At 36.9% G+C, this 21,212-nt stretch overlaps 3 protein-coding genes across 12 annotated transcripts in view; all 3 read right to left on the reverse strand.

Annotated features, from left to right (window-relative positions):
- Positions 1–413: 413 nt before the first annotated feature.
- LOC135586491 (uncharacterized) lies at positions 414–4,944 on the reverse strand. 6 transcript variants are annotated; one of them, XM_065167765.1, is made up of 3 exons: positions 3,671–4,944; positions 1,459–1,579; positions 414–775 (listed from the first exon to the last, which is right to left on the reverse strand). In XM_065167765.1, exon 1 carries the CDS (start codon positions 4,658–4,660, stop codon positions 3,737–3,739), a length of 924 nt encoding a protein of 307 aa, XP_065023837.1. In that variant the 5' UTR covers positions 4,661–4,944; the 3' UTR covers positions 414–775; positions 1,459–1,579; positions 3,671–3,736. The 6 variants fall into 6 exon arrangements, with proteins under 6 accessions (XP_065023837.1, XP_065023825.1, XP_065023814.1 ...); XM_065167753.1 differs by having other exon boundaries at positions 414–1,310; XM_065167742.1 differs by having other exon boundaries at positions 414–1,310; positions 1,452–1,579.
- An 837-nt stretch (positions 4,945–5,781) lies between these two features.
- Positions 5,782–11,506, reverse strand: LOC135649449 (uncharacterized). Of its 3 annotated transcripts, none has more exons than XM_065167805.1 (9): positions 11,382–11,506; positions 9,610–9,686; positions 8,384–8,612; positions 8,010–8,164; positions 7,874–7,919; positions 7,694–7,785; positions 7,449–7,545; positions 6,331–6,387; positions 5,782–6,164 (listed from the first exon to the last, which is right to left on the reverse strand). In XM_065167805.1, the coding sequence occupies exons 1-9, from the start codon at positions 11,460–11,462 to the stop codon at positions 5,997–5,999; spliced, it is 1,002 nt and encodes a 333-aa protein (XP_065023877.1). In that variant the 5' UTR covers positions 11,463–11,506; the 3' UTR covers positions 5,782–5,996. The 3 variants fall into 3 exon arrangements, with proteins under 3 accessions (XP_065023877.1, XP_065023869.1, XP_065023883.1); XM_065167797.1 differs by lacking the exon at positions 11,382–11,506 and adding an exon at positions 10,143–10,403; XM_065167811.1 differs by lacking the exon at positions 11,382–11,506 and adding an exon at positions 10,143–10,403 and having other exon boundaries at positions 6,029–6,194.
- LOC135649436 (two pore calcium channel protein 1-like) overlaps positions 11,420–21,212 on the reverse strand; it is a 32,464-nt gene continuing 22,671 nt past the window's right edge. For 2 of the 3 annotated variants that reach the window (XM_065167774.1, XM_065167790.1), the window contains 5 exons: positions 19,587–19,673; positions 18,153–18,227; positions 17,444–17,481; positions 17,260–17,359; positions 11,655–11,919 (listed from right to left, as the gene is read on the reverse strand). In XM_065167774.1, coding sequence (XP_065023846.1) covers positions 17,275–17,359; positions 17,444–17,481; positions 18,153–18,227; positions 19,587–19,673 — 285 coding nt within the window. In that variant the 3' untranslated portion in view covers positions 11,655–11,919; positions 17,260–17,274. Of the gene's footprint in view, positions 11,559–11,654; positions 11,920–17,259; positions 17,360–17,443; positions 17,482–18,152; positions 18,228–19,586; positions 19,674–21,212 lie in introns of those variants that run through there. The other variant, XM_065167781.1, reaches the window with a different exon arrangement.

The following is a 21,212-nucleotide window of genomic DNA, read 5'->3' on the forward strand; positions in this document are numbered from 1 at the left end:
ACATCTTTAAGTAACACCAAAGGATGATCACAATTTTAGAAACCACAGTGGGAGGAAAACACTACAGAAGAAATCGTGATACCACAACCCTTAAAACATATGGTCACGAGAACAAGTTCTGTCAAAACTGGCAAGGAAAAGCCATTAGGAATTAAAAATCTATATGAAAAAAGCAAACCAAAATTTCCTCCTTGCAATGCCACATTGTCACTCTGACGAGGGGTAGGAGATTAGAACCATCCTATCAAAATACATGTACATCAGCCAAGACCTAAAAACCAGTTCCAGTGATCCCAATTCTCAAGGAAAAAAAAGGGAAACAAAGTGTATCATAGATTTGCAGCAGCTTTAAAAAGAAACGATTGATTCTGCTAGATTAGATGTCATAATTCCCACGATGTCACACGATAAGCTTCCCATTTAATAATTTTTTTTTATTGAACTTTAAAATCCCCTTGAAAGGAAACAAGTGCAAAAGGAAATCCCAAAATCACAAACATTGAACTTAAACCCCTATAAATAGATCCCACCAAAGCTGCCAAGGAGAGATTAAAACCAAATCTTGGTAGCCAACAACAACACTAGTAAATATAACAACAGCTTTAAGCAAGAACAACCTAAATGAACAGCAGAACTATAACTTCCTACTATCACAGTTGTATGTCATTTTAAAGAGACAAGATTCATCAACCAAACCTCAGATGGCCTCTGTGATCTGGCTCTTGCTAGTGTTGCTTCCACCACCAGCTCCCCCTGTTCTCTGCAACGACACAGTCTGCCCAACAAATAAGAGTTACCATAAGCCGTAGCCAAGCAGCAGAAACTCAAAGTGAAGATGGTAAGCGGCTTCTCGCACACAATTCTGAAATTAGCATGACTTGCGCACCACAGAATTCACTTCTGATAAGCACAAAGATCACAATTCGTGAATCAAAGTGGACATGGTGAACCATTAAGAAATAGCTTATTACAGTGTGGGTCTACACAATGTAGTAGATAAGGTCGATGAAGCTGAAGAGGAGCAGTCCATTTATGAACCTGTCCGTGATGAACCAAACAGAGAGATTGGAAGATTTTTGTGAAGATCATTTGATTGCACCAGGAAAATCATTTTTTTAAGCAGCAAACGTGTCCATAGGTCTTTTCGGGATCATATCCTATGTCAGTGCAATTCCAACAAATTGTATAGAAATATCCATCTATGATTCAATTATTTCAAGGAGTTGGCTGACCGTGGCTATATTCACGAGACCTTTGGATAGCTGGAAAGTATCTGGGAGAGTCCACCGGTATTCAAGAGACTAACCCCCCTGGTCCAGCAATAAAAGTGTTGTTTTGTAAGTCAAGAGAGATAAAAGATGGATTCGGAACTATGCCAATGAACCTATCTATCATTTGCATCAACCTATCTATATCAACAGTAAAACAAGTTGATAGAGATTTAGGATTACCAATTACCCTCAAGACCATGACACGTCTGATCATTCATGGATTGAACATCGCTGCCACCTCTGGATGAAGATAGCAATAAGCCTCATTCACATCATAGATGTCTCGATCAACATCACACCCGCAGAACCTTAATTTGAATTACCAAACATCTCAAGAGAAATTCATACATGCCATTTGTCATGAAGGAAATAGTGAGAATAAAAACTGCTTTCAGCTCAAGCCAAAGACAATCTGACAATTTAAAACTCCAGGTGCATAAAAGAAACAGAGATAAATGGATTACTCAGATACACAAACATATTGCAATTATGCAATGAAGTCATAGCCAGTATACTTGGAAGACAGCCACATTTTATAGATCTTCAGGTAAAATGCTTTGCATCCCACATTTATATCTTCACTTACCATGCATGAAACATCCACAGCCAAGTTAACATAATAGCAAGACCTTGCAACCCCAGTGATTCTATGAAATAACCTATTATATGAATTAAATATCTTTAAGAATACAAGATCTAACATAGGACTTAGAATAACATAGGTACAAAACAACAGTGCTGACTAAGACTTGATATTACAAGTGATCTCTTAATGGAAACCATCTTAAGAATAGGCATAGTTATTCATTCAAGGTGGAGCCACCTTGGAAGATGAATTTATGGATTTTTAGCTCGGTGTCATGAATTTGCAGGTGTCACCTGCTTTATGCCACAGCACAAAACGGCATACAGGTGCAAACAATAGAGTTCACTTAAACAGCTCTGCTCATGTGAACCATTTCATTGGTTTTTCAATTAAATAACATTTCATTTCATTTCCACTGAAGCACAAGCTCGAGTTGCCAGGTTTATGTCCTTAAAAATCTAACTGTTGCACACAAGTTTCTTGTGTTGTACAAACTTTCAATTAATTAAGAAACACTGACAAGTGTGTCACAGCAGCTACAGAGCTGGTCTACAAGGAACTACTCAGCGCTGGCTTAAGGACACTAAAAATTTTACAGATCTTTGGGATAAGATGCAGACCTCAGGTTCATACGGATACTCTCCAGCAACAAACATTTTAAGCATTTGTGCATCAGATCCTAAATTTATAAAATTGTTCTTCAAAGAGACTACAGCAATCTTCTCTGCTCCAAAGTTCAAAGACTTCATTCATGATGCAAAGAAGCTAAGGCATCTTAAACAGAGAATTTTTGTGGCATCAATAACTACAGTTCATTTTTTTAATACGTTTCATAGACAAATAACAAAGACTCCTTGGACAGCCTAAGGTTCAGTTATCGTGGATTAACCCCACAGAGTTGATGGCCCTTCAACTCCTAGGCTAAACCAGGATGTTTAGAAAGAAGTGGAGTAGATGACATTCTTTAAGCATGCATCTCTGGTTGTGCAAAATATATCCTATATTTAGCAAATTTCTTATAGCCAAAAATCCACTGGATTCTCAAGGTAAGTTCCATGGTCCATAATCAAATAAATAACCTGCATAAAAGTGCTCCAAAAGGATAGTACATCATTCAGAGAATGGGCACCGTGCAAATCATGCCTTGTTTAAAGGAAGCTAGGATCTGCAGATATACAGATTCTTCAATGGGTTCAAATTGGTATCTAGCATGAAAAATATCGCCTTCCTAATTCCCCAATATGCTGTGAATAAACAGATAGTACGAATGAGAGGAAACATGGAAAGTCAATGTTTCCTCAAAGCGAGACAACAATTGTAGACCTGGGCGTGAAAAGTCTACTACAACCATCAAGTTTTAAAATAGGTATTCTGATTACTGAAAAAAAAGACAAGCTAAGAAAATAAAATAAATGTAATGTTGCTATAATGTGAGACTTGGAATCTAGTTAACCAGCTATGATATAAAGAAAAGTCTGTATCCATATGATAAAAAGTAAAACAAAAATATTGATCACCTTGGCATATACATACATGGGCACATGTGCCTTCGATATTCCTATCATTTTGATGTTTTAGCTCCAAAGGAATCCAACTTATATACCATGTGAAACAACATATGAACGTCTGATCTTCGTCCACATTGTAAAGTCGAGGTGGAGGAATACAACAACAAGATTTTGTTTTGCCAATCAAACATCATATTGATAAAAATATTTGAACTAAAATAAGAACATGTCAAGACACTACAATGATAAAAAATCTGTATCCATAGTAATTTCTAAGTGAAATGGCAAAAGACATCAAACATAACCTGTCAAACTGCAAAGTTGTGTATCAGCAACAAGATGTGGTCTATGACTGCTACATAGCATGTATTTCAAGCAGGGGTCTCCTTGTAGCAACGATTTGTCATTCGATTTTTTCCTTTATAGTTTCTCCGACGGTCGTCATTTGATTGGTAAGCATTGGTTTGATACTTCGGTCTTGTATGTCTCGGTCCCCAGTGACCTCCTTCGTCCCTTGTCCTTCCATTTCTTCTACCTGGTTCAAAATTCCTATTCGTGATCTCCCAGGTTTCCCACGGGATACTCATCCTATCATTATAACCCACATAATTATCCCTTCCACGACCCCTCCACTGATCATCCTGAGTAGCTTGCTGATCCCAACCACGACCAACGCAATTCCATGAGTTGCCAACTACACCCTTTCCCTGCTGGTTCCAGGAATTAGGTTCCGGCACGTCACCCCATCCCGTAGGCCGCACCTCCTGTGCAAGATAAACATCCCAGTTCGCAGTCGGAAGACGACCACCGCTGTTATCCGTTGCCGAAGGAAGCTTATTGATGCGGCCGTCGACTAAATCAGCGGAATCCGCCGGCTTCATCTCCAAGTCCGCGATCAGTTCGGGGTCGATCACGGCGTCGTGGTCGACCTCGTCGATAAACATATCCGGATCAGGCAAGGGGATGTCACAGGGGCGGCCGTGGTACTCCGCCCAGAGCCTGGTCTTCGAGTTCTGGAAAGCCTCCAAGGCCGCCGAATCGTCCCATCGGAAGACGCCCTCGTGGCGACTAACGGACATGCATCTCCGGATCATGCAGATCCTCTCCCATGGCATGCCACAGACGTCGCTGAGGTATATCTTCTCCCACAGGGGGACGGAGTGGGGAGGGCAGCCCCATCCGCCCCAAGGCTGTGGGGGCGGATCCGGCTGCGTCCATGGGATGTTGCGCGGTCGACCCCAGGCATCGTCTCCATGACGCGAATCCTCTCTCCAAGATCGCCTCGGGTCGCCCATCTCGCCAGCGTTCGGGGTTGAGCCGACTCTTCCACCAAGTTTGAACCCCAAATAGGATCGACTGGTCACCCATCGGCATATTCCCAAATCGGAAGGACAATACGAGCTCGAGCATGAGCCCTAATTACCTGATCGATCAATTATTTAGCCATCGCAATGACCAAATCGGAAAGAGGATACGAGATCCAGCCCTAAGTACCTAATCGATCGACATTTCAAATCCAACGAGGGATTTTATCCAGGGACACACTCGCCGACTTGGACGGGATCCCGTCCTTAGAGCCTTGTACGGGACTTCCCGATGCTCGAAGCACGACCGTCACCGAGAAGACCTACGTCTGTGAACGGCTCCTGGTCGGTACCACCGTTGGAGGTGGGTTTTTTCTACGAGACCTGTATCCATTGAAGCATTGCAATTTGGGCGGAATCATTTGTTTTCCTTATAATGGAAGGTGAAATCTTTCCTATTATTTACACAAGTGAAATTAATGGTGAAATATCACATTGTAATAGCATTTTCTTTTATGTCTTGTTCTTACACGATTAATGTGGAACCTCGGGATAATGATATATGCAGCATACAAATTCATCGTATAGAATTGAAGTGGCATGTAAAGAAAGAAAGATACGAAGACCGTTTGATTATTATTTTTTATGATTGATTAATCTTCAAAGAAAATCATTCTATTAATATTAACATGTCTATTCATCAATCCCACTAATACTGACATGTTTGTTTATCGACAAGGCTTGTCTTTATAGCATTATACAACATATAAAATATACTACCATCATAGCATTATACTACCATATACTACCATCATAAATCAACACGATATGATTTATAGCATTATACAACATATATAATATAAAATATCATCATAAATTTATCATGAAACCTAACTAGTAATATATCAGTATACCAAAAATAACATATATATCCCTAACTTATATAAAGATGCCAAGTCATGCATCAACAACATATGAATCCCTACCTACCATTTTTCTTTCCTTCTTTTCCTTTCCTTTCCTTTCCTTTCTTTTTTCTTTGTCTTTGTCTACTTGGCCATGAGAACACCACTGCTTAAAATTGATGGTAATCGAAGGCAACATCATAATGAGAACGGTGGAGAGATGTATTTTTCTTTTTGACATTCAAAAATGTACTTTTTGCAAATTACATATTACATGTAAGATGACCCTAATTTTGGGTCAAAATGCTATTTACGTATAAAAATGTCAAAGGATCATAATGATATACAGCTCTTATCGGCAGCATAAACTGCAATGTACCACTTTGTCATGACTGTCGGTACAGATCTACTTTTGCTTCAGTTTAAACTCGATCCTCGACAAGCCCACACTTGCTTGTTGATCTAGCACTATTGGAGGTTGATCTTGTAAGTGCTTCTGTGGAATGCCTGCTTGCTGATCGTGGGTTTTGAACTATAATCAGTACTGGCTTGAAGAAATGTTCATTGGTCGAACTAGGAAAACAAGTTTGCTGCAAAATGACCGAGTCGAACTTCCATTACTGTGAGTTATGTGTATGTGCCCGAGTGATTTGGGAGAAGGAAAGGACAAAAAAAAGAGGTGAAATTATGAAAAAGAGTTGCTTTAACATTATACGAGAAAATAATGCAAACTTAACAAATTGTTTTCCCACTTACCACACCAACATGGCATTCTTGAGAAACCAAATCATTAAAGTCAGCAGCATCCATTTCCTGAAATGTTTATCATTTAGTACAAAGGGTTATACTGACCGTATTCCAACTTATACTGCTCAAGAAATTGAGGAAATGACATACTAAATACAATGGTTTTGAATGCTAGAGAAATTGGACTGATGAAATAAACAAATAAATTTTCTGCATACAAGCCAAATTCAAGATGACGAGTTAAAGTTTGGTTTGAAAAAAGCAGCAGTAAAGATTGAGTATGCCTATCGTGTGTTATAATATACCTCACAAATAATTGGCATTAACTTTACATGAATACTAAAAGAACAAATATATAATTTTGTACCAGTTGCTACGGTGCATTACCTGCTTAATCTTCACTAACAGAGATCTTAAAAGCATTGACTTCTCAGTATAGTAACAAGCCAGCATTAGAGGGGTGAGCAACATTTGTAATAAGGTAAAGCTCTTTCCTCGACAACTAATCCTCATGCCTCTTAATTATATGCAGAGTAATTTTAGAAATCAAACATGGAAGTCACTGAACATAATATAGACCCAATAAAAAACAATTCAGATGCTTGAACAATATCCTTTTGTTTCCTAATAAATGATATAGAGGCAACTCAACTATCTTAGCTAGTTCACTGAGTGCCCGATAGAGTCTACTCACTGTCTGTTAGTTTAGGAACCTTCATACTTGTTACCAGTAGGTTTATGGCAATAAGGTGGAAACCACAGAAACAGAAAAATATGCCCTTCCTTTCACTTCTAGCTTGCAATACACCGGTACTTTCTCATCCTACTTCTTGTTCTGTAACCCAAAAATAGAATTTAGATGAAACTTTCCACCTATGGTCAAACAGTCTTAATATGTTAGATACATCTTCAAACTTCTCTACAGAATCTGATGGAAATGAACCTATTATTGTTCAATATAAAGGCTCTTCTTTGTTGTTCATAGAAACATGATACATCATACGTAATGCATTTTGAAAAAGAAAAATGCATAGCCAAAGATATATGATGGTTACAAAATTGAACAATTAAATACAATGAACCAATCAGATTTACTGTATATTACAGATCCAAGAAGAGGAACATACTATGCTATATACAGGAGGCACTATCATCTCCATTTTGGACTTCAAGGCAGGCATCACAGAGAAATGTAGTGAAACTTCCTGTGTTCTAAAAGTCCACCTGAAAAGAAAGTAAAAGCAAATTCACTCCACATGTAACTATAACAAAGTAGTCTACCATGATCAAATGCATGTTAGACAGTCTAATATGTTGAACCTAAATATCTAGCAGAATGCAAATTAAACATGTGTATCTGCTTTCAACCTACCCAATGTACAGGAAGATGCAAAATTGTGCCCATTCCCGTACCAACAAACGAAACCAATAATTATCCAGTGTCTCATCAACATTCAAATAGATCTGAAGTATGAGGTATATGTTTGTCATAAAATTCCAATAATTATATCAGTAGATAAATAGTCGGAATTGATAACTTCAATGGTCATACCATAGCTTCTACCACAGCTACAAATTGCATTGCACCTTGAAATTTCCTGATGGAAGCAGATGCAATCAAAAGAATTAATAAAAAATATAATTTTTTTGTTTTATAGATATCAGAAAGACAAGGGTGTAAGACATACTTCAACATTGTGTACTTTGTACGCAATGCATTGTGCATTGCATGAGTATCTTCATTCTCTATAAAGCTCAACTGTTCGTGCAGAACTGACAGATTTTGAGAGGTATGGCGGAAGATTATGTAGAATGACAACGAGTAGTTCAGCAGAAGGAATACCTGGTATTGCAATCAGCTTTGGTAAACTTTTCAATACAGATTTAAATCAACTCTTACAATTACCAAAATGCACTAGCAAAAGAAGTTCCTATCACAATTTAATTGTTGAATGCCGTAGCTTGAATTCTTATCTGATCCTCAATGATGAGATATTTCAATCTACTAGCTTAGAACGGTGGGCTCTTTTATAGGGATGTGGTTTACATCGAGGAGACTTACCGTGAAATAAGGCACAGCAGCTCTATAACCAACAAGGGTCAGGTAGAGTATGCAGCTCAATGCAGCTGTCATACGTCGTTCACGTACTGAAAGACGCTCATAGATGATGCAGTAACCATGAGATATGAGCATAAATGACACAAATGAGGCAGTTTGAAAGAGTATTCCAGTTACATACACCCCAAAGGACATCCACAGTGAGCATATCTGAAGATTTATGCAAGAATACCTGCACAAAACACCCAAACATTTATACTTTTATGGGAGGACATGAATGACATAAATTCAAAACTTGTCCTGATTTTCTCAATTGTAGATGTCATAATAGGAAACTGACTAATTATAACATAAACTGGAAAGAATCACAGAATCATCAGCATGGTAGCTCAATCAGAAGTGGTGTCACAACAAAAATTGCAGAACAAGTTTAAGTTACCTTCCCAACCATGTAAATTTCATCAAGCAACCTCTCTTATTCAGTTCATCAGAAAGGGTAGTATCAGGTAAATAGACAGTTGCTCAATTCCAAACCTCTAATGCATAATATAGTGATAAATTATTATGCATGCACATATGCTTAATCAGAACAAAACTGGATCAAGGTTAAGGCCCAATGTAAATCTTTATTGGTCGATGTTCTCAGCAATGACCAAGATGATTTAGTTAAGAATGCACATGTTCCAGAGTAATTCTATATATGTTCGTTTCAATGCACTCTTTCTTACCAGAATATATAATATGGCAGACATCTAATTGCATAATCCATCGGATGCTACACGAAATTTGAATCTGTGCATAAGATGGTGAATCTATACATGAATGACATTCAAACTCTTCTCTAATGATTCGATAAAAAAACACAATGAACTCAAACTAAATGCATTCAGATTAAATGGGACATGGATAAATATACCTGGAAGTCAGAGTACAGAAGAAACAAGGTTATATTCATCAAATTGTAACATCTTAGATAATGGTCATTTCACATAGACCTGTGAGACCATCTTAATTAGCTTTGATATAGTCTAAGCACTAATTCAACATAGACGTATAATTATCTTGGGATGTAGAGGATATCCTACAACTTGGGAATAGTCACCACACGCATCAAAGAAGCAAAAAGAATAACATCACAAATCTTAGATATAAGATGAATATATAAAGAACACAGGAGGGTAGACAGATTGCATTGATCATCATAGAATAATCTTTCTTCAGTTGCTCACCAGAATGAAGATGAAAGCGCCAGTTGCAAAGTCTTAGTAAGCGGAATTGAAGCCAACATCCACTGCAGATTGCTCGTCTGCTCCAACAGAAATCATGCATAACAGCATAAATTAGAACAAACAGGGGCAGCCTTTACCATCACATAACACAAATAGATTTTTTTTTCTCCTATAAATCCCTATATATTATATAAAATAGCAATTCATTTTAAATTTTTTTGCTATGAGTACATACAATTGCAAATTACTCAAACAAAATCTTCATGTCAAACATGATACCACTAAGATGCATTTTCCTCGCAGTCTATCATGGAATTCATACAATTGCAAGTTCACACATCCTCTTACAAATGAAATTAAAGTCCTTCTGCTGCCAAGCAAAAAAAGCTCGGACGAGATGAACCGACGGCTAATTAAAAGGGTAGAAGGGGAAAAGGATGCATCAGTAGGTGCTCGACACCATCGAGAGCAACCACGAAGCGCCCAAGCCGGAACCTTTTCGGTCAAAGAACAAGATAGGGAAGGCAACGGACCTGGGGAAAACGGTTCCTCCAGGTGTTAATGGTCCAGGCGAAGGCGGAGATGGCCCAGATCGCCAGGAACGCTAGGTAGAGCGAAGGGAGCGGCCGGTACGAGTCGTCCAAGGCCGATGACCCGAACAAGAAGCGCGCATTGGGCGGAGGAGGAAGCGAGGGATCCCCCATCACCGGCGCAAAGACCTTGCTTTTGGGACAGGAGAACACGGAGCGGCTCCTCTCCCTCCTCTATTTCGCAAGTCTCGAGCTTTGGCGATGGAGTCGTCATACGATGGGGGTGAGACGACGACGCAACGGTATATAAATACCGCGGGACGCCTCCGTATCGCCGAACCGTTATATTTTCGTCCGAAACGTTATGGCCGCGGGTTTGGTGGGTGGATCAAGTAACGGTAGAAAAGCCAATCTATTTCCTTAAATTACAACATAAATTGCACTAATAAAAAATATTCCTCACCGGTAACACTAATCACTTATATAATACTAACTAAACCATCTCTTAGACGTTAATCAACATGTCTCTCTCCATTGATATGCAAAGCACATTTAACAGGGTAGAGAGAGAGAGAGAGAGAAGATGAGCATGCATCTCTGTGACTGCTACCATGGAGTGGAAGAGTGTGGGGTCAAAAAACAAAAAAAACAAAACTGGATCTCTTAATCAAATGGCTAACTGATGTCAGCATGTAAGATTTCCAAGTTAAGCTGCCTACTTACTCCAATCTAACGAGAGAATTTGGATGGAACAGTTGCTTGGGTCTGAGATTTAGGTTGGAAACTATAGGTAGGCATTAGGTGAACCAATTCCTCGATACATACCACGTATTGCCCCATAAATAAATAAATAAATAAAAGGATCTTTTTTATATCGAGTTCCAAAATAACATATATGTCCTTGCTAAATATTAAAAGTCCAGCGGTGGTAGGTATAATAATTGAGATTTACTATTTCCATTTACTGGACATGTTTTCATTGATGAAGTCTGATGTATCATTATTGTCTAATCATCGTGCTGGCACTTGACTGCACTTTTGTCTTTCTAAAATTGAAATCTCAAGTCTGGGGGAAAACTGCTATAGGATGGATGTTCCGAGCTTATATTTTCTGCCAGTTATGAGAAAACAAAAAAGCAGTAAGTTAACGATTGCTGCATACTCATTATGTTTCAAATCTTTCAAACTTGATCTAATAACTGTGTACTATGTAACAAACGTTTTCAGGAGATGGGATGATACCGAGTCCATGCCTCTCTGACCGCACACTATTAATAGGATGAATCTTGCTGAAGATTTCCTTGTCCCTGAAAATTTTCCCATGCCATATTTACTGGAATAGTGAGAATAGCCTCCCCTCTAACAGTGCTCACCAATTAACGTCTCTCTTTCCGAGGGCTGGAAGAATCCACCTGTGTTCTGATGCACGGACAAAACACATAAACATAATTCAAGGTGTCTAACACCTTACATAGGCTGCTTACTGGAAGGACATTTCAATAGATCAAGGAAGACTTCAAGACAAAGAAGCTTATTATTATTATTATTATTTATTTCCTCCTCAAAATACGACCACTGATGCATAATGCAAATACTCTAGAATCAGAGAAAATTACTCACCACACTGTCAAATAAAAATAATTAATAAAACACCAATCTGGAACAATATTCAAACATACACTGCACCATTAAAGAATACGCAAATGAAGCTCCTTCGCTGGCTCCGACCGAGGTGAACCGACTAGTTTTCACTCCACTCGTAAATTGACACCGACGGTACCTGGTCAACAGCCAGAATCAACTTTATGCCTCACTTTACTTTATGGGGTTTAACAGATTACAAAGAAGCTACAGCGAGCAGCATCACTTGGACTGATGGTAAATACTCCAAGACACCTGATGAGCAGCAGTGTTCGTTTACAGATATAGCGAGTAGACCCAATTTCTAGCAAGGGTCACCATCAACGAATTAAAGGGCAACGACAGGGATCAAACTTGCTCCAAAGTTTAAACTTTATATATATTGATATATTGGCACCTCAGAAAAAAAAAAAAAGGGGGGGGGGGGGGTTGGGCGGTGTCAAGATTCTACGTCATGATAAATAAAAACTCAATTATTTTGTTCCAAGTTAAATGGGCAATACCCAGGTGTAGAATATATATATACGTACCGGTCCGACGATATATCAATATACGGACCATTCGCTACCAGATGAAACGTTTAAAAGCGCTCCGTATCGGATGATACGGGGTAATATCGGATAGTAATAGTCGAAATTTCGACTGTTACCACCCGGCACAACTCGATAACGATCGATTTCGATCGTTACCGCTCGATAACGATCGATTTCGATCGTTACCGCTCGGTAACGGTCGAAATCAATTGTTACCACACTGTAACAATGCTACAGTGCTCTAATAGTCAAATTGATCGTTGGAGCCCTTTCTCATAGTATTTAAACCCTTCTTCTCTCGTTTCTCATACCATTTAAACCCTTCTTCTCTCCTATTTCACTCTAGTACATTCTCGTACTCTATTAAACTATCTCAAAATCTTTTTTTTCTCACGTTTGTGCTATGCTAAACTCTACAAAACAATGATTTGTGAATTCAAGCGAGGCTAATTTGGGAAGATTAAGAGGAAGAATTTTCTAATCAAGAGGTATATATTCTCTTTGTTTAATTAGAGAATAATTAAGATCTTTAATATTATGATTAGTGTATTTAATATTGATTAATTCGAAATTAGATACTTAAGGTCAAATATTTATATTTCATATATATTAAATATTAAAAAAATATTTATGATAGTAAAATAAGTTTAAATAGGTTTTATTAAAGTTATTGAATGTTGCTATTAGTCATTTTAATGATGATTTAATCAAAATTTATTCAATTTTATGTCAATTCAATGTGTTTAATACCTATTAGGTGTTTGTTATGTTTATAGTGTTGAAAGAGAAGTAATTAGTGAAAAATTAACTATATTAATCATGTAATTAGTATATGTAATGATGATTTTATCGTAATTTGAATCATATTAGATCAAAATTATATATGTAATATTTTTTTTGTATGTTTGACATATATATGATGGTAAAATAGGTTTAATTATGTTTTATTAAAGTTATTTAATGCTATGATTAGTCATTTTAATGATGATTTTATCATAATTTGAATCATATTAGATCAAAATTATGTATTCAATGTTTCTTTTATATATGTAACATATTTATGATGATAAAATATAATTAATTATGTTTTAATAAAATTATTTAATATTGTGATTAGTGATTTTTTATCGATATTTAGTCAATTCAATGTGTTTATACTTTATAGTTTATTTGATTTAATTTTGATAGGATCATGATACCAAAAGAACAACCACATTATGATGCACGGGTTCATGCCCGAAAGATAGATGTGAACCGTCATTGTTGGTAACGTATTTATTGTGATTACATTGGCAAGAGTGGAGGAATAACAAGGGTGAAAATGCATTTGGATGGCGGGTATTCTGATGTTGCAAAATGCAAGAAGGTTCCGACGGAGATTCGTAAATTATTTCAAAGTAAGCAACAACAAGCAAAGAAAGATACATTAAAAAAGAAGGTAAGAGTTGAGGAAGAATATTATAGGGCTACACAGGAACCAGTTTATGATCAGTATGAGGGTTGCGGCAATCAAGTCGACCCGGATCTCACAACTGGGATTCGTGCATTATTGGAGCATAAGTATACAGTCGATGAAGCAATGAGACATCGACGACCTAACTCACAATTGGAGCATGACAGTGGTAGTGGAATCCAGAGGTCGGCCAACATAAGGCAGCCAACTGCTCCTTCTTAGTTAGGTTGAATTAGTAGCATAAGGTATGGTGAACTCCGTGATTTTATGAGAGGTCTTGGCAGGAGGTTCGCACCAGATATTGTTGATATTGATCCACAAGCCGATCCCCCACAAACAGCGAAACAGACACAGATTGACAATGCATACACAAAAGAAAAAAAAAAAAAAAGATATTGGGAAGGCAATTTCAAAATGGTTCAACTTCCACAGGATTCTAGTCAACACAGCCCAAGGTCCATATTATCAGAGCATGGTCTCTTCTATTCAAAAGTCTGGCACGGGGATCCAACCTCTAACACCAAAGGAGATTTACAGCGTGTACTTAGATGAGGAGGTGGCAGAACTAAAGGATTGGATTAAATCCTTCAAGAGGCAATGAGACGAATATGGGGTGACACTGATGTGTGACAGTTAGACATCACCAACAAGAATGAGTATCATCAACTTTATTGTTTATTGCAATAGAAGAGTGGTGTTTTATAAGTCCGTTAATGCTTCTAAAAAAATCCAAAATGCAAACTACATTGAGAGCTTGATGAACACTATAGTATAGGAGATTGGACCGCAGTATGTTATCCAAATAATAACCAACAATGGAGCGAATTTCAAAAAGGTTGGTTTGCAATTGATGGAAAAAAGAAAAACTTTATTTTGGATTCTATGTGCAGCTCATTGCATAGATCTAATGCTGAAGGATATTGGTGAGTTGGATGGTCAAGAATTGTGTAGCTCGAGCACAATCAATTACAAAGTTTAAATATAATCATCACTGGGTCGACGCTTTAATGCAAAAGTATGTAAACGGTGAGATACTCCGACCTGAATTTACTTGGTTTGCTACCAATTTTATTGCAATAAAGCCATTATAGCAAAAAAGGCATGACTTGAAGGCAATGATCACCTCACAAGAGTGGTCTGAATCCATATATTCGAGGTAGAGCAATGGAAAGAAGATAGAAAAGTTTATTCTTTCCTCTAGATTTTGGGAGACTACGGCAGAAATCATAAAAGGTGTAGAACCACTTTATATTGTCCTCCGTAAGGTTGATATGGACAAGCGTCCACAGATGCCGTATTTTAAATATATGCTGATTTCAGCAAGAGAGGAGGTCAGGAAAGCATTCAAAGATGATTTTAAGGCCGACCAATATGTACGGATCATTGATCGTCGGACCGAAGTTCATATGGATCAAGATATCCATAATGCAGGTAAATTCATATTTAGAATAATTTAATTTATTATTTTTATATAATAAAAAATCATACTAACAAAATTATGTCTTGCGGCACATTATATAAACCCGACAATTCAATATTGATATGCTCTCGGAACACAAAATGATTTACTAACGACACTACGAAATGTTATATACCGGCTCTTGCCAAACACTACTGATGCAACCGATGCTCTTATAGAGGGTCGATTATTTCGAGAAACAATTGGTTCATTCTCCGATATTGTAGCTATATCGTGTTGTTACACTATGGATCCTGGTGAGGAAAAGTTACACATATTGATTATCAATTATATTTAATGTTAATTATTTGTTATGCTAATAAAATCTTATTTATATCATTTTGCAGTCGAGTGGTGACTACAATTTCGAGGGGATGCACCACATTTAAGGAAGGTTGTCGTTCTTGTACTTTCATAGACAACATCTAGTGGTTGCGAACGTAATTGGTCAACGTTTGCATTGATTCACACGAAGGTCCGTAACAAACTCTTCTACAGACAATTATAGAAACTAGTATATATCCATTATAACATACAGCTATGATTACGATGTGCTAAGTTGGATAAGGAGGAGCCAAAGGAACTAGATATTGATCCCATTGACCTCCAATTCTACAACAAAGATTCGGAGCCAATGTTAGATTGGGTTGAAGCAGCAGAGAACCAAGAGGATCCTCTACTTGATGAGGCGGGAGGTCCTCAACGTCCTTCACATTTTATCATCGAGGCAATAGAAGAAGAAGAAGCACAACCCCAACAGGTGGAAAATCCCTCTTGATCACAACGTGGAAGGAGTCAAACAACATCAAGTCAAATTGCTCGAGGAACTACAGACACCCAACGGTAATAGTTGTTCGCCCAACGTGCAAAGGTAAAGGGGAAGGCAGTAGCATTGGTTGCATCATTGGAAAGAATCGAGTCGGGCGAAAAGACACCTTCACAATCACATTCATCAACTCGCTCGGTCCAGAGACATGATAGCAACACGGACAGCAATGTCTCAACGGATGATGGTGATGATGCTGGGCAGTCATTGGTCTCGTTTACACAACTTGAGGGTGGTGTATGGACTGAGGAGCAATATTTTACACATGCTACCCAAGATTTAGATCATGGAACTCGACAAGGTACTGGTCAAGTTTATGCGCGGAAGGGGGGAAAGACAATGGATGAATTTGAGCAGATGCGACAGAGCCTACATGATATAGACACAAGAAGAAGCTCATCGTATTATGGAGAATCATATGGGCAACAGCAGTATGGTGATAGTTTGTCATCCTTCTCTGAGCAACAGCATGATACAGAGCAGCAAATCAGTAGCGAAAGTAGAAGCTCTGACATTCACTAATATATGCCTCAAGAGCTGCCTCGAACAAATATGATTCATGACAATCAGCCTACGATCAACACCACATTAATGCATCAATGGCATACGGTATATCAATATACTATGTCATGGGATCAATTTCACGATTGGGTCCAACAAACATAGATATGCAAATGTATAGGATCGAGGACCCCGATTCACCACCCGTGGAAGCCCGTCATTTGTTTTGGTGGTAGAATCAACAATTAGGTGTATCTACATATGTGATTATTTAATTCATTTTAATTTTAAAGTTTATATTGTAACAAAATAGTCTAACAATTCAAATGATTTTTCTATAGATATTTCAATATTTACATAAGGATAATCCGTAATAGACTGAAATACGAACGTTGCACAAGATATGTTTTAAAGCCCAAAAAAGATATGTGATACTTTTCTTACCTAATTTACATTAATTTTGTTAAACTTATACTATTACAATATTTATTTCTAACTTAAAAATCCTATCCTAACTTTTTTTTTTTCAGATATTTTCGAAGGATTTTACACCTAAATTAGGTGTACGATATGTTAGCAGCATCAGAGTTGAGAAATAGTATTTTGATTGCTAATAAAAACATATTTACTAATCAATGACAATTATACAAAAGTAAAAGAAGTTATAAAGATTTAACATCTAAGAGAATCATATTAAAAATATTTACCAGGGAATAGTGAAACTATGCTTCGCAACTCTGGGAGTCTAGTTCAGCACTTAGCATATGATGAAGAAGAATGTCAACTGTGCGACTCCTTGTCTTCACACTTCATAATAACAAAATGAAATTTTAAGCCATGGTTGCTCGACCAAGTATATCAATATTCAACAGGAACTAGGCAGAGTATTACCCAACTCGTCGACGTCGCTCCTTCTTTGCAGGATCCTCCTGTTTCAACAAATCAATGTATAAAAAGGTATATTCACAAAAATAAAGCTTACAACAAATTATCTTAGGGAACCAGTTAATGAATGTTACCAAAATGAGCATCAGTGAAATCTTATTGAGATTTAGATTTTAGACCATTATCTTTGGTGATAAAGAGACCAATACTTACAAGATGAACCAAAGTACCAAAGTGACCACGGACATGATCTACACAGAATTGTCAAATTGGTACAATAGACCATGTTACCTATATTTCCATCTAAACTTGAACATCAAATGGAACTGATGTCCCCCACTTGAACTATTTATGAAACTTTATCAGAAACTGTGCCGCAGAATCAACTGTGGACTGCATCAGTGAGCAAATAATGATAAGACACTCACAAGCCTAACAAAAACTACATTGAGAAGTATCTCAGCTCCCTGATTATGAAAATTCATTTCTTTAAGGTTAAGTGCATGCATTTGGTTGGTGTGTATAAGTTTGACTGCACATAAGATTAAGTACACCGTAAATGTGCTTCATGTACTTGAAATGCCTAAAAATAACTTTCACATTTTCATCCCCACCGAAGATTGTCCATAGTGATTTCTGGTAAATCTACATTTTGGAATATAAGAGTATTTCTGTTCTTTTCTATAAGGTATAGAACAACTTGATGTGTAAATACCTTTTCCTCTTGAGGTTCAGAGGCTGATTCAAGTTCCATTTCAGCAAAGAACGCCTCCAATACAAAAGCAACAACCTGAAAAAAAACACAGCAAATGTTCGATGATGTCAGTCATCAACGGCTTTCCTACATAAACCAATCTGGCCATAGCCTGGTAGTTGATTCCCATCTTCCAACTAAAGAGGTTCTAGGTTTGCATTGTGCAGGTGGTGCTCAAGAATTTAACCCAGGAAATTCTCCAGATGTAGCGGGTCCAAAAAGAACCACAGGTAAGCAGTCAAATAATATTGTTGGGTCTTTGTAGCAGATATGCAGATGAATTCTTATAAAAAATAAAACCACTCTCCTATTTATGATTTTAAATTTGACATGAAGTGCCAATGTAAAGAAATGGAGATTTTATAAGCAATATTAACTATTAAAAGAGTTGGCATCGAATTGCACATTTGAGCATAACATGTTTCTGAACTCAGGGAAACAATAGTAGTTTAATCCAGATTTGTACATAAAACAATGAAAGGAATTGTTATGCCAGAATTGAAGCATATTGACAAGTCAAATAGGAAAGGAACAAATCACCAGTTCGAAATATCAAAGACAAGCATAGCGAAAAACATACACAAACAAATATCACAAGTATTTTCTAGAACAGATATAAATAACTTGAGAAAAGGTTCAACCATTCAACTTATGATAACATCAACTTTCTGCATTTACTGAAAATTATCCTTCTCCAACTAACTTTTTGATATATTATCTTATATGGTCCAAAAACAACTTATTAGTCCTGTCCATATGCATTTTATATTGTCAAATTCTCAATGGAGGTGGCCTCAGCTTTAAGAAGATCCTCTCATAAAAGTAAAGGTAACTCTTTTCCATGCAATTTAAACTTCATGAAAGTCTTTACACTTTCAACTTAGAGAAATTGGATTTAAGTGCTTGGCACCCATGCCCATGGTGGGTGAATGGCTCAGATAATTACAATGTCACTTAAGCAGAGAAAGGTCCATTAACTTTCTGGTGAACACATACCAGCAAAATAAGGAAGTATGTTTCCATTGTATTACAAAACACCCAAGCTAGAAAATGTAGCAAAGATCATTGAAGTAAAATATTGATAAGAGTGATTTTATGCCTTTGAATTATGGTTCATTGATAACCAATTAATAATATTAATGCAGAAGTATTTGCTACAGTCAGAAAAGGAATTATATCTACTTTAGAAATTGGTTTAAGAGTTTGTTAGTCAAGTGAACTTTATGACTGAAAAATAGGCATCAGGGTCTTTTCCAAAAAACAATAGTAAAATTTCAAAACTTGACCCATCACACATGAAGAACATGAAATCTAGATGCCTAAGGTTTGAATAACATAATCATTAACCAAAATCATAGCGCCGCAAACATTAACAAATTTACATAAGAAGCTCACCAAATTAAGAAGCAGCAAGACTGTTATAAGGTAAAAGCTGACGAAGTATACAAGACTCCAAGAAGTTCCTGTTAAATCCTTGTAGCTCTGTAGAAAAGCAAGTCATAAGCACTTGCTACTTGCTAGTAATACAACATTCAAGTTCATGAAATTACTGCTAAAATGTCAAAGCTTTGGCATATGTAGATTGAGAAAAGCATAGATAACAGCATAAATCAAGACATACTTGACACTTGAGCACATGAAGCCCAAGAGCATATCTATCAGCATATTCCCAACATCCCAACTCTTTGGGCTTTAGGTCAGCTACATGGATCTTGTTATGTTATCGAGCTATCATGAAGCATAAATAGGCAAATTAATAGCTTTTAAATCCCTTTTTGTTGTTTCTCACAAAGTTTCTTGCAGACCTCGTTCTACCTATCCTTTCACCACTAAACTGAAACACCTGAAGTCTTCTAACCGGTGCATGGACCAAACCACTTTAATTAATTGTACCTATCACCAAAGCTGCCCCACTCATTTGTTTATTGGAGTAAGAAGTAAACCCACACCTATATTACCATCCACATCGCAGCAACACTTGCTTCCTTATTGCCAAACAAGATCATCTCTCTTATTTATCTAATAAGCTTTTCCCCTCTAAAATTTGAAACCATTACATTGATATGACTGAGCTATCTTTCAGCAGTTTCCTTTTGCTTTTCAGGCAAATGGGATTTTGGCAGTTTCTTTAAGATAGTGACTTGCTGAGATATGTACAAGATATTCTCTTCTCCCTTTGTTGAATCCGCTTGAAAAATAAACATCGGTTCATGGTGGAAAATGCATCTTTTGGTAATCATTCCAATTATTGGTGTAATAATCTAGGTAAAATTTTGTTGAACTAACTCACAAAATAACACCATTTATGATCTTATGAAAACTTATTTTCATAATTCCATGGATGAAATATGTCAGAGTTCAGAGATCATTATTCTTCTTTTAGGCATAAATTTGATAAAATAAGAGATCCATCCATCATGTCAGAATCATGATATAGAATAAGTTTGATCACTGCAGAAATTATGGTAGTGGTGTTCATATCAGTGTGTCAATTGATACTAGAAATACAATTATGTCATTCGTGTAACACTGATCATATATGAAGATACATCAAACTTGAAAGTTACCTTTGCTACACAATTTTTTGTTTTATATAGCTAAATGCATTAATTCAGTAAGAATTAGACAAGAGTATTTTAATATACATTTTACACAGATATTTGCTTGTTTCTTTGAATAAAATGAGTCATGAAACATTTATGTAATGGACAACCTGGTCATTTTTATTTTCTTCTGACAAATTACGTTTAATGGGAAGGTATATACAGGTTTATTCCCAGTTACTTATCCACAGACTATTGAACAATTAGTACACAGTAATGAGAATACTTCGGGTGTACATTTATCTTGCATCTTCTTCTAACATACTCTATTCAGTTAGACCCTTAGTGGTCAATTTGTTGCATGTCACTAGGAGAACTGCTTTAAGACCATATATTACTTATCAGCTTATCCTAGACATTTCAATAGCAGTCAGAAAAAGATATTCTATACTTGGCATTTTTGGTTTGCAGAATTTGG

The sequence above is a fragment of the Musa acuminata genome, chromosome BXJ1-4 (assembly GCF_036884655.1).
Source record: "Musa acuminata AAA Group cultivar baxijiao chromosome BXJ1-4, Cavendish_Baxijiao_AAA, whole genome shotgun sequence".
NCBI lineage: Eukaryota > Viridiplantae > Streptophyta > Magnoliopsida > Zingiberales > Musaceae > Musa > Musa acuminata.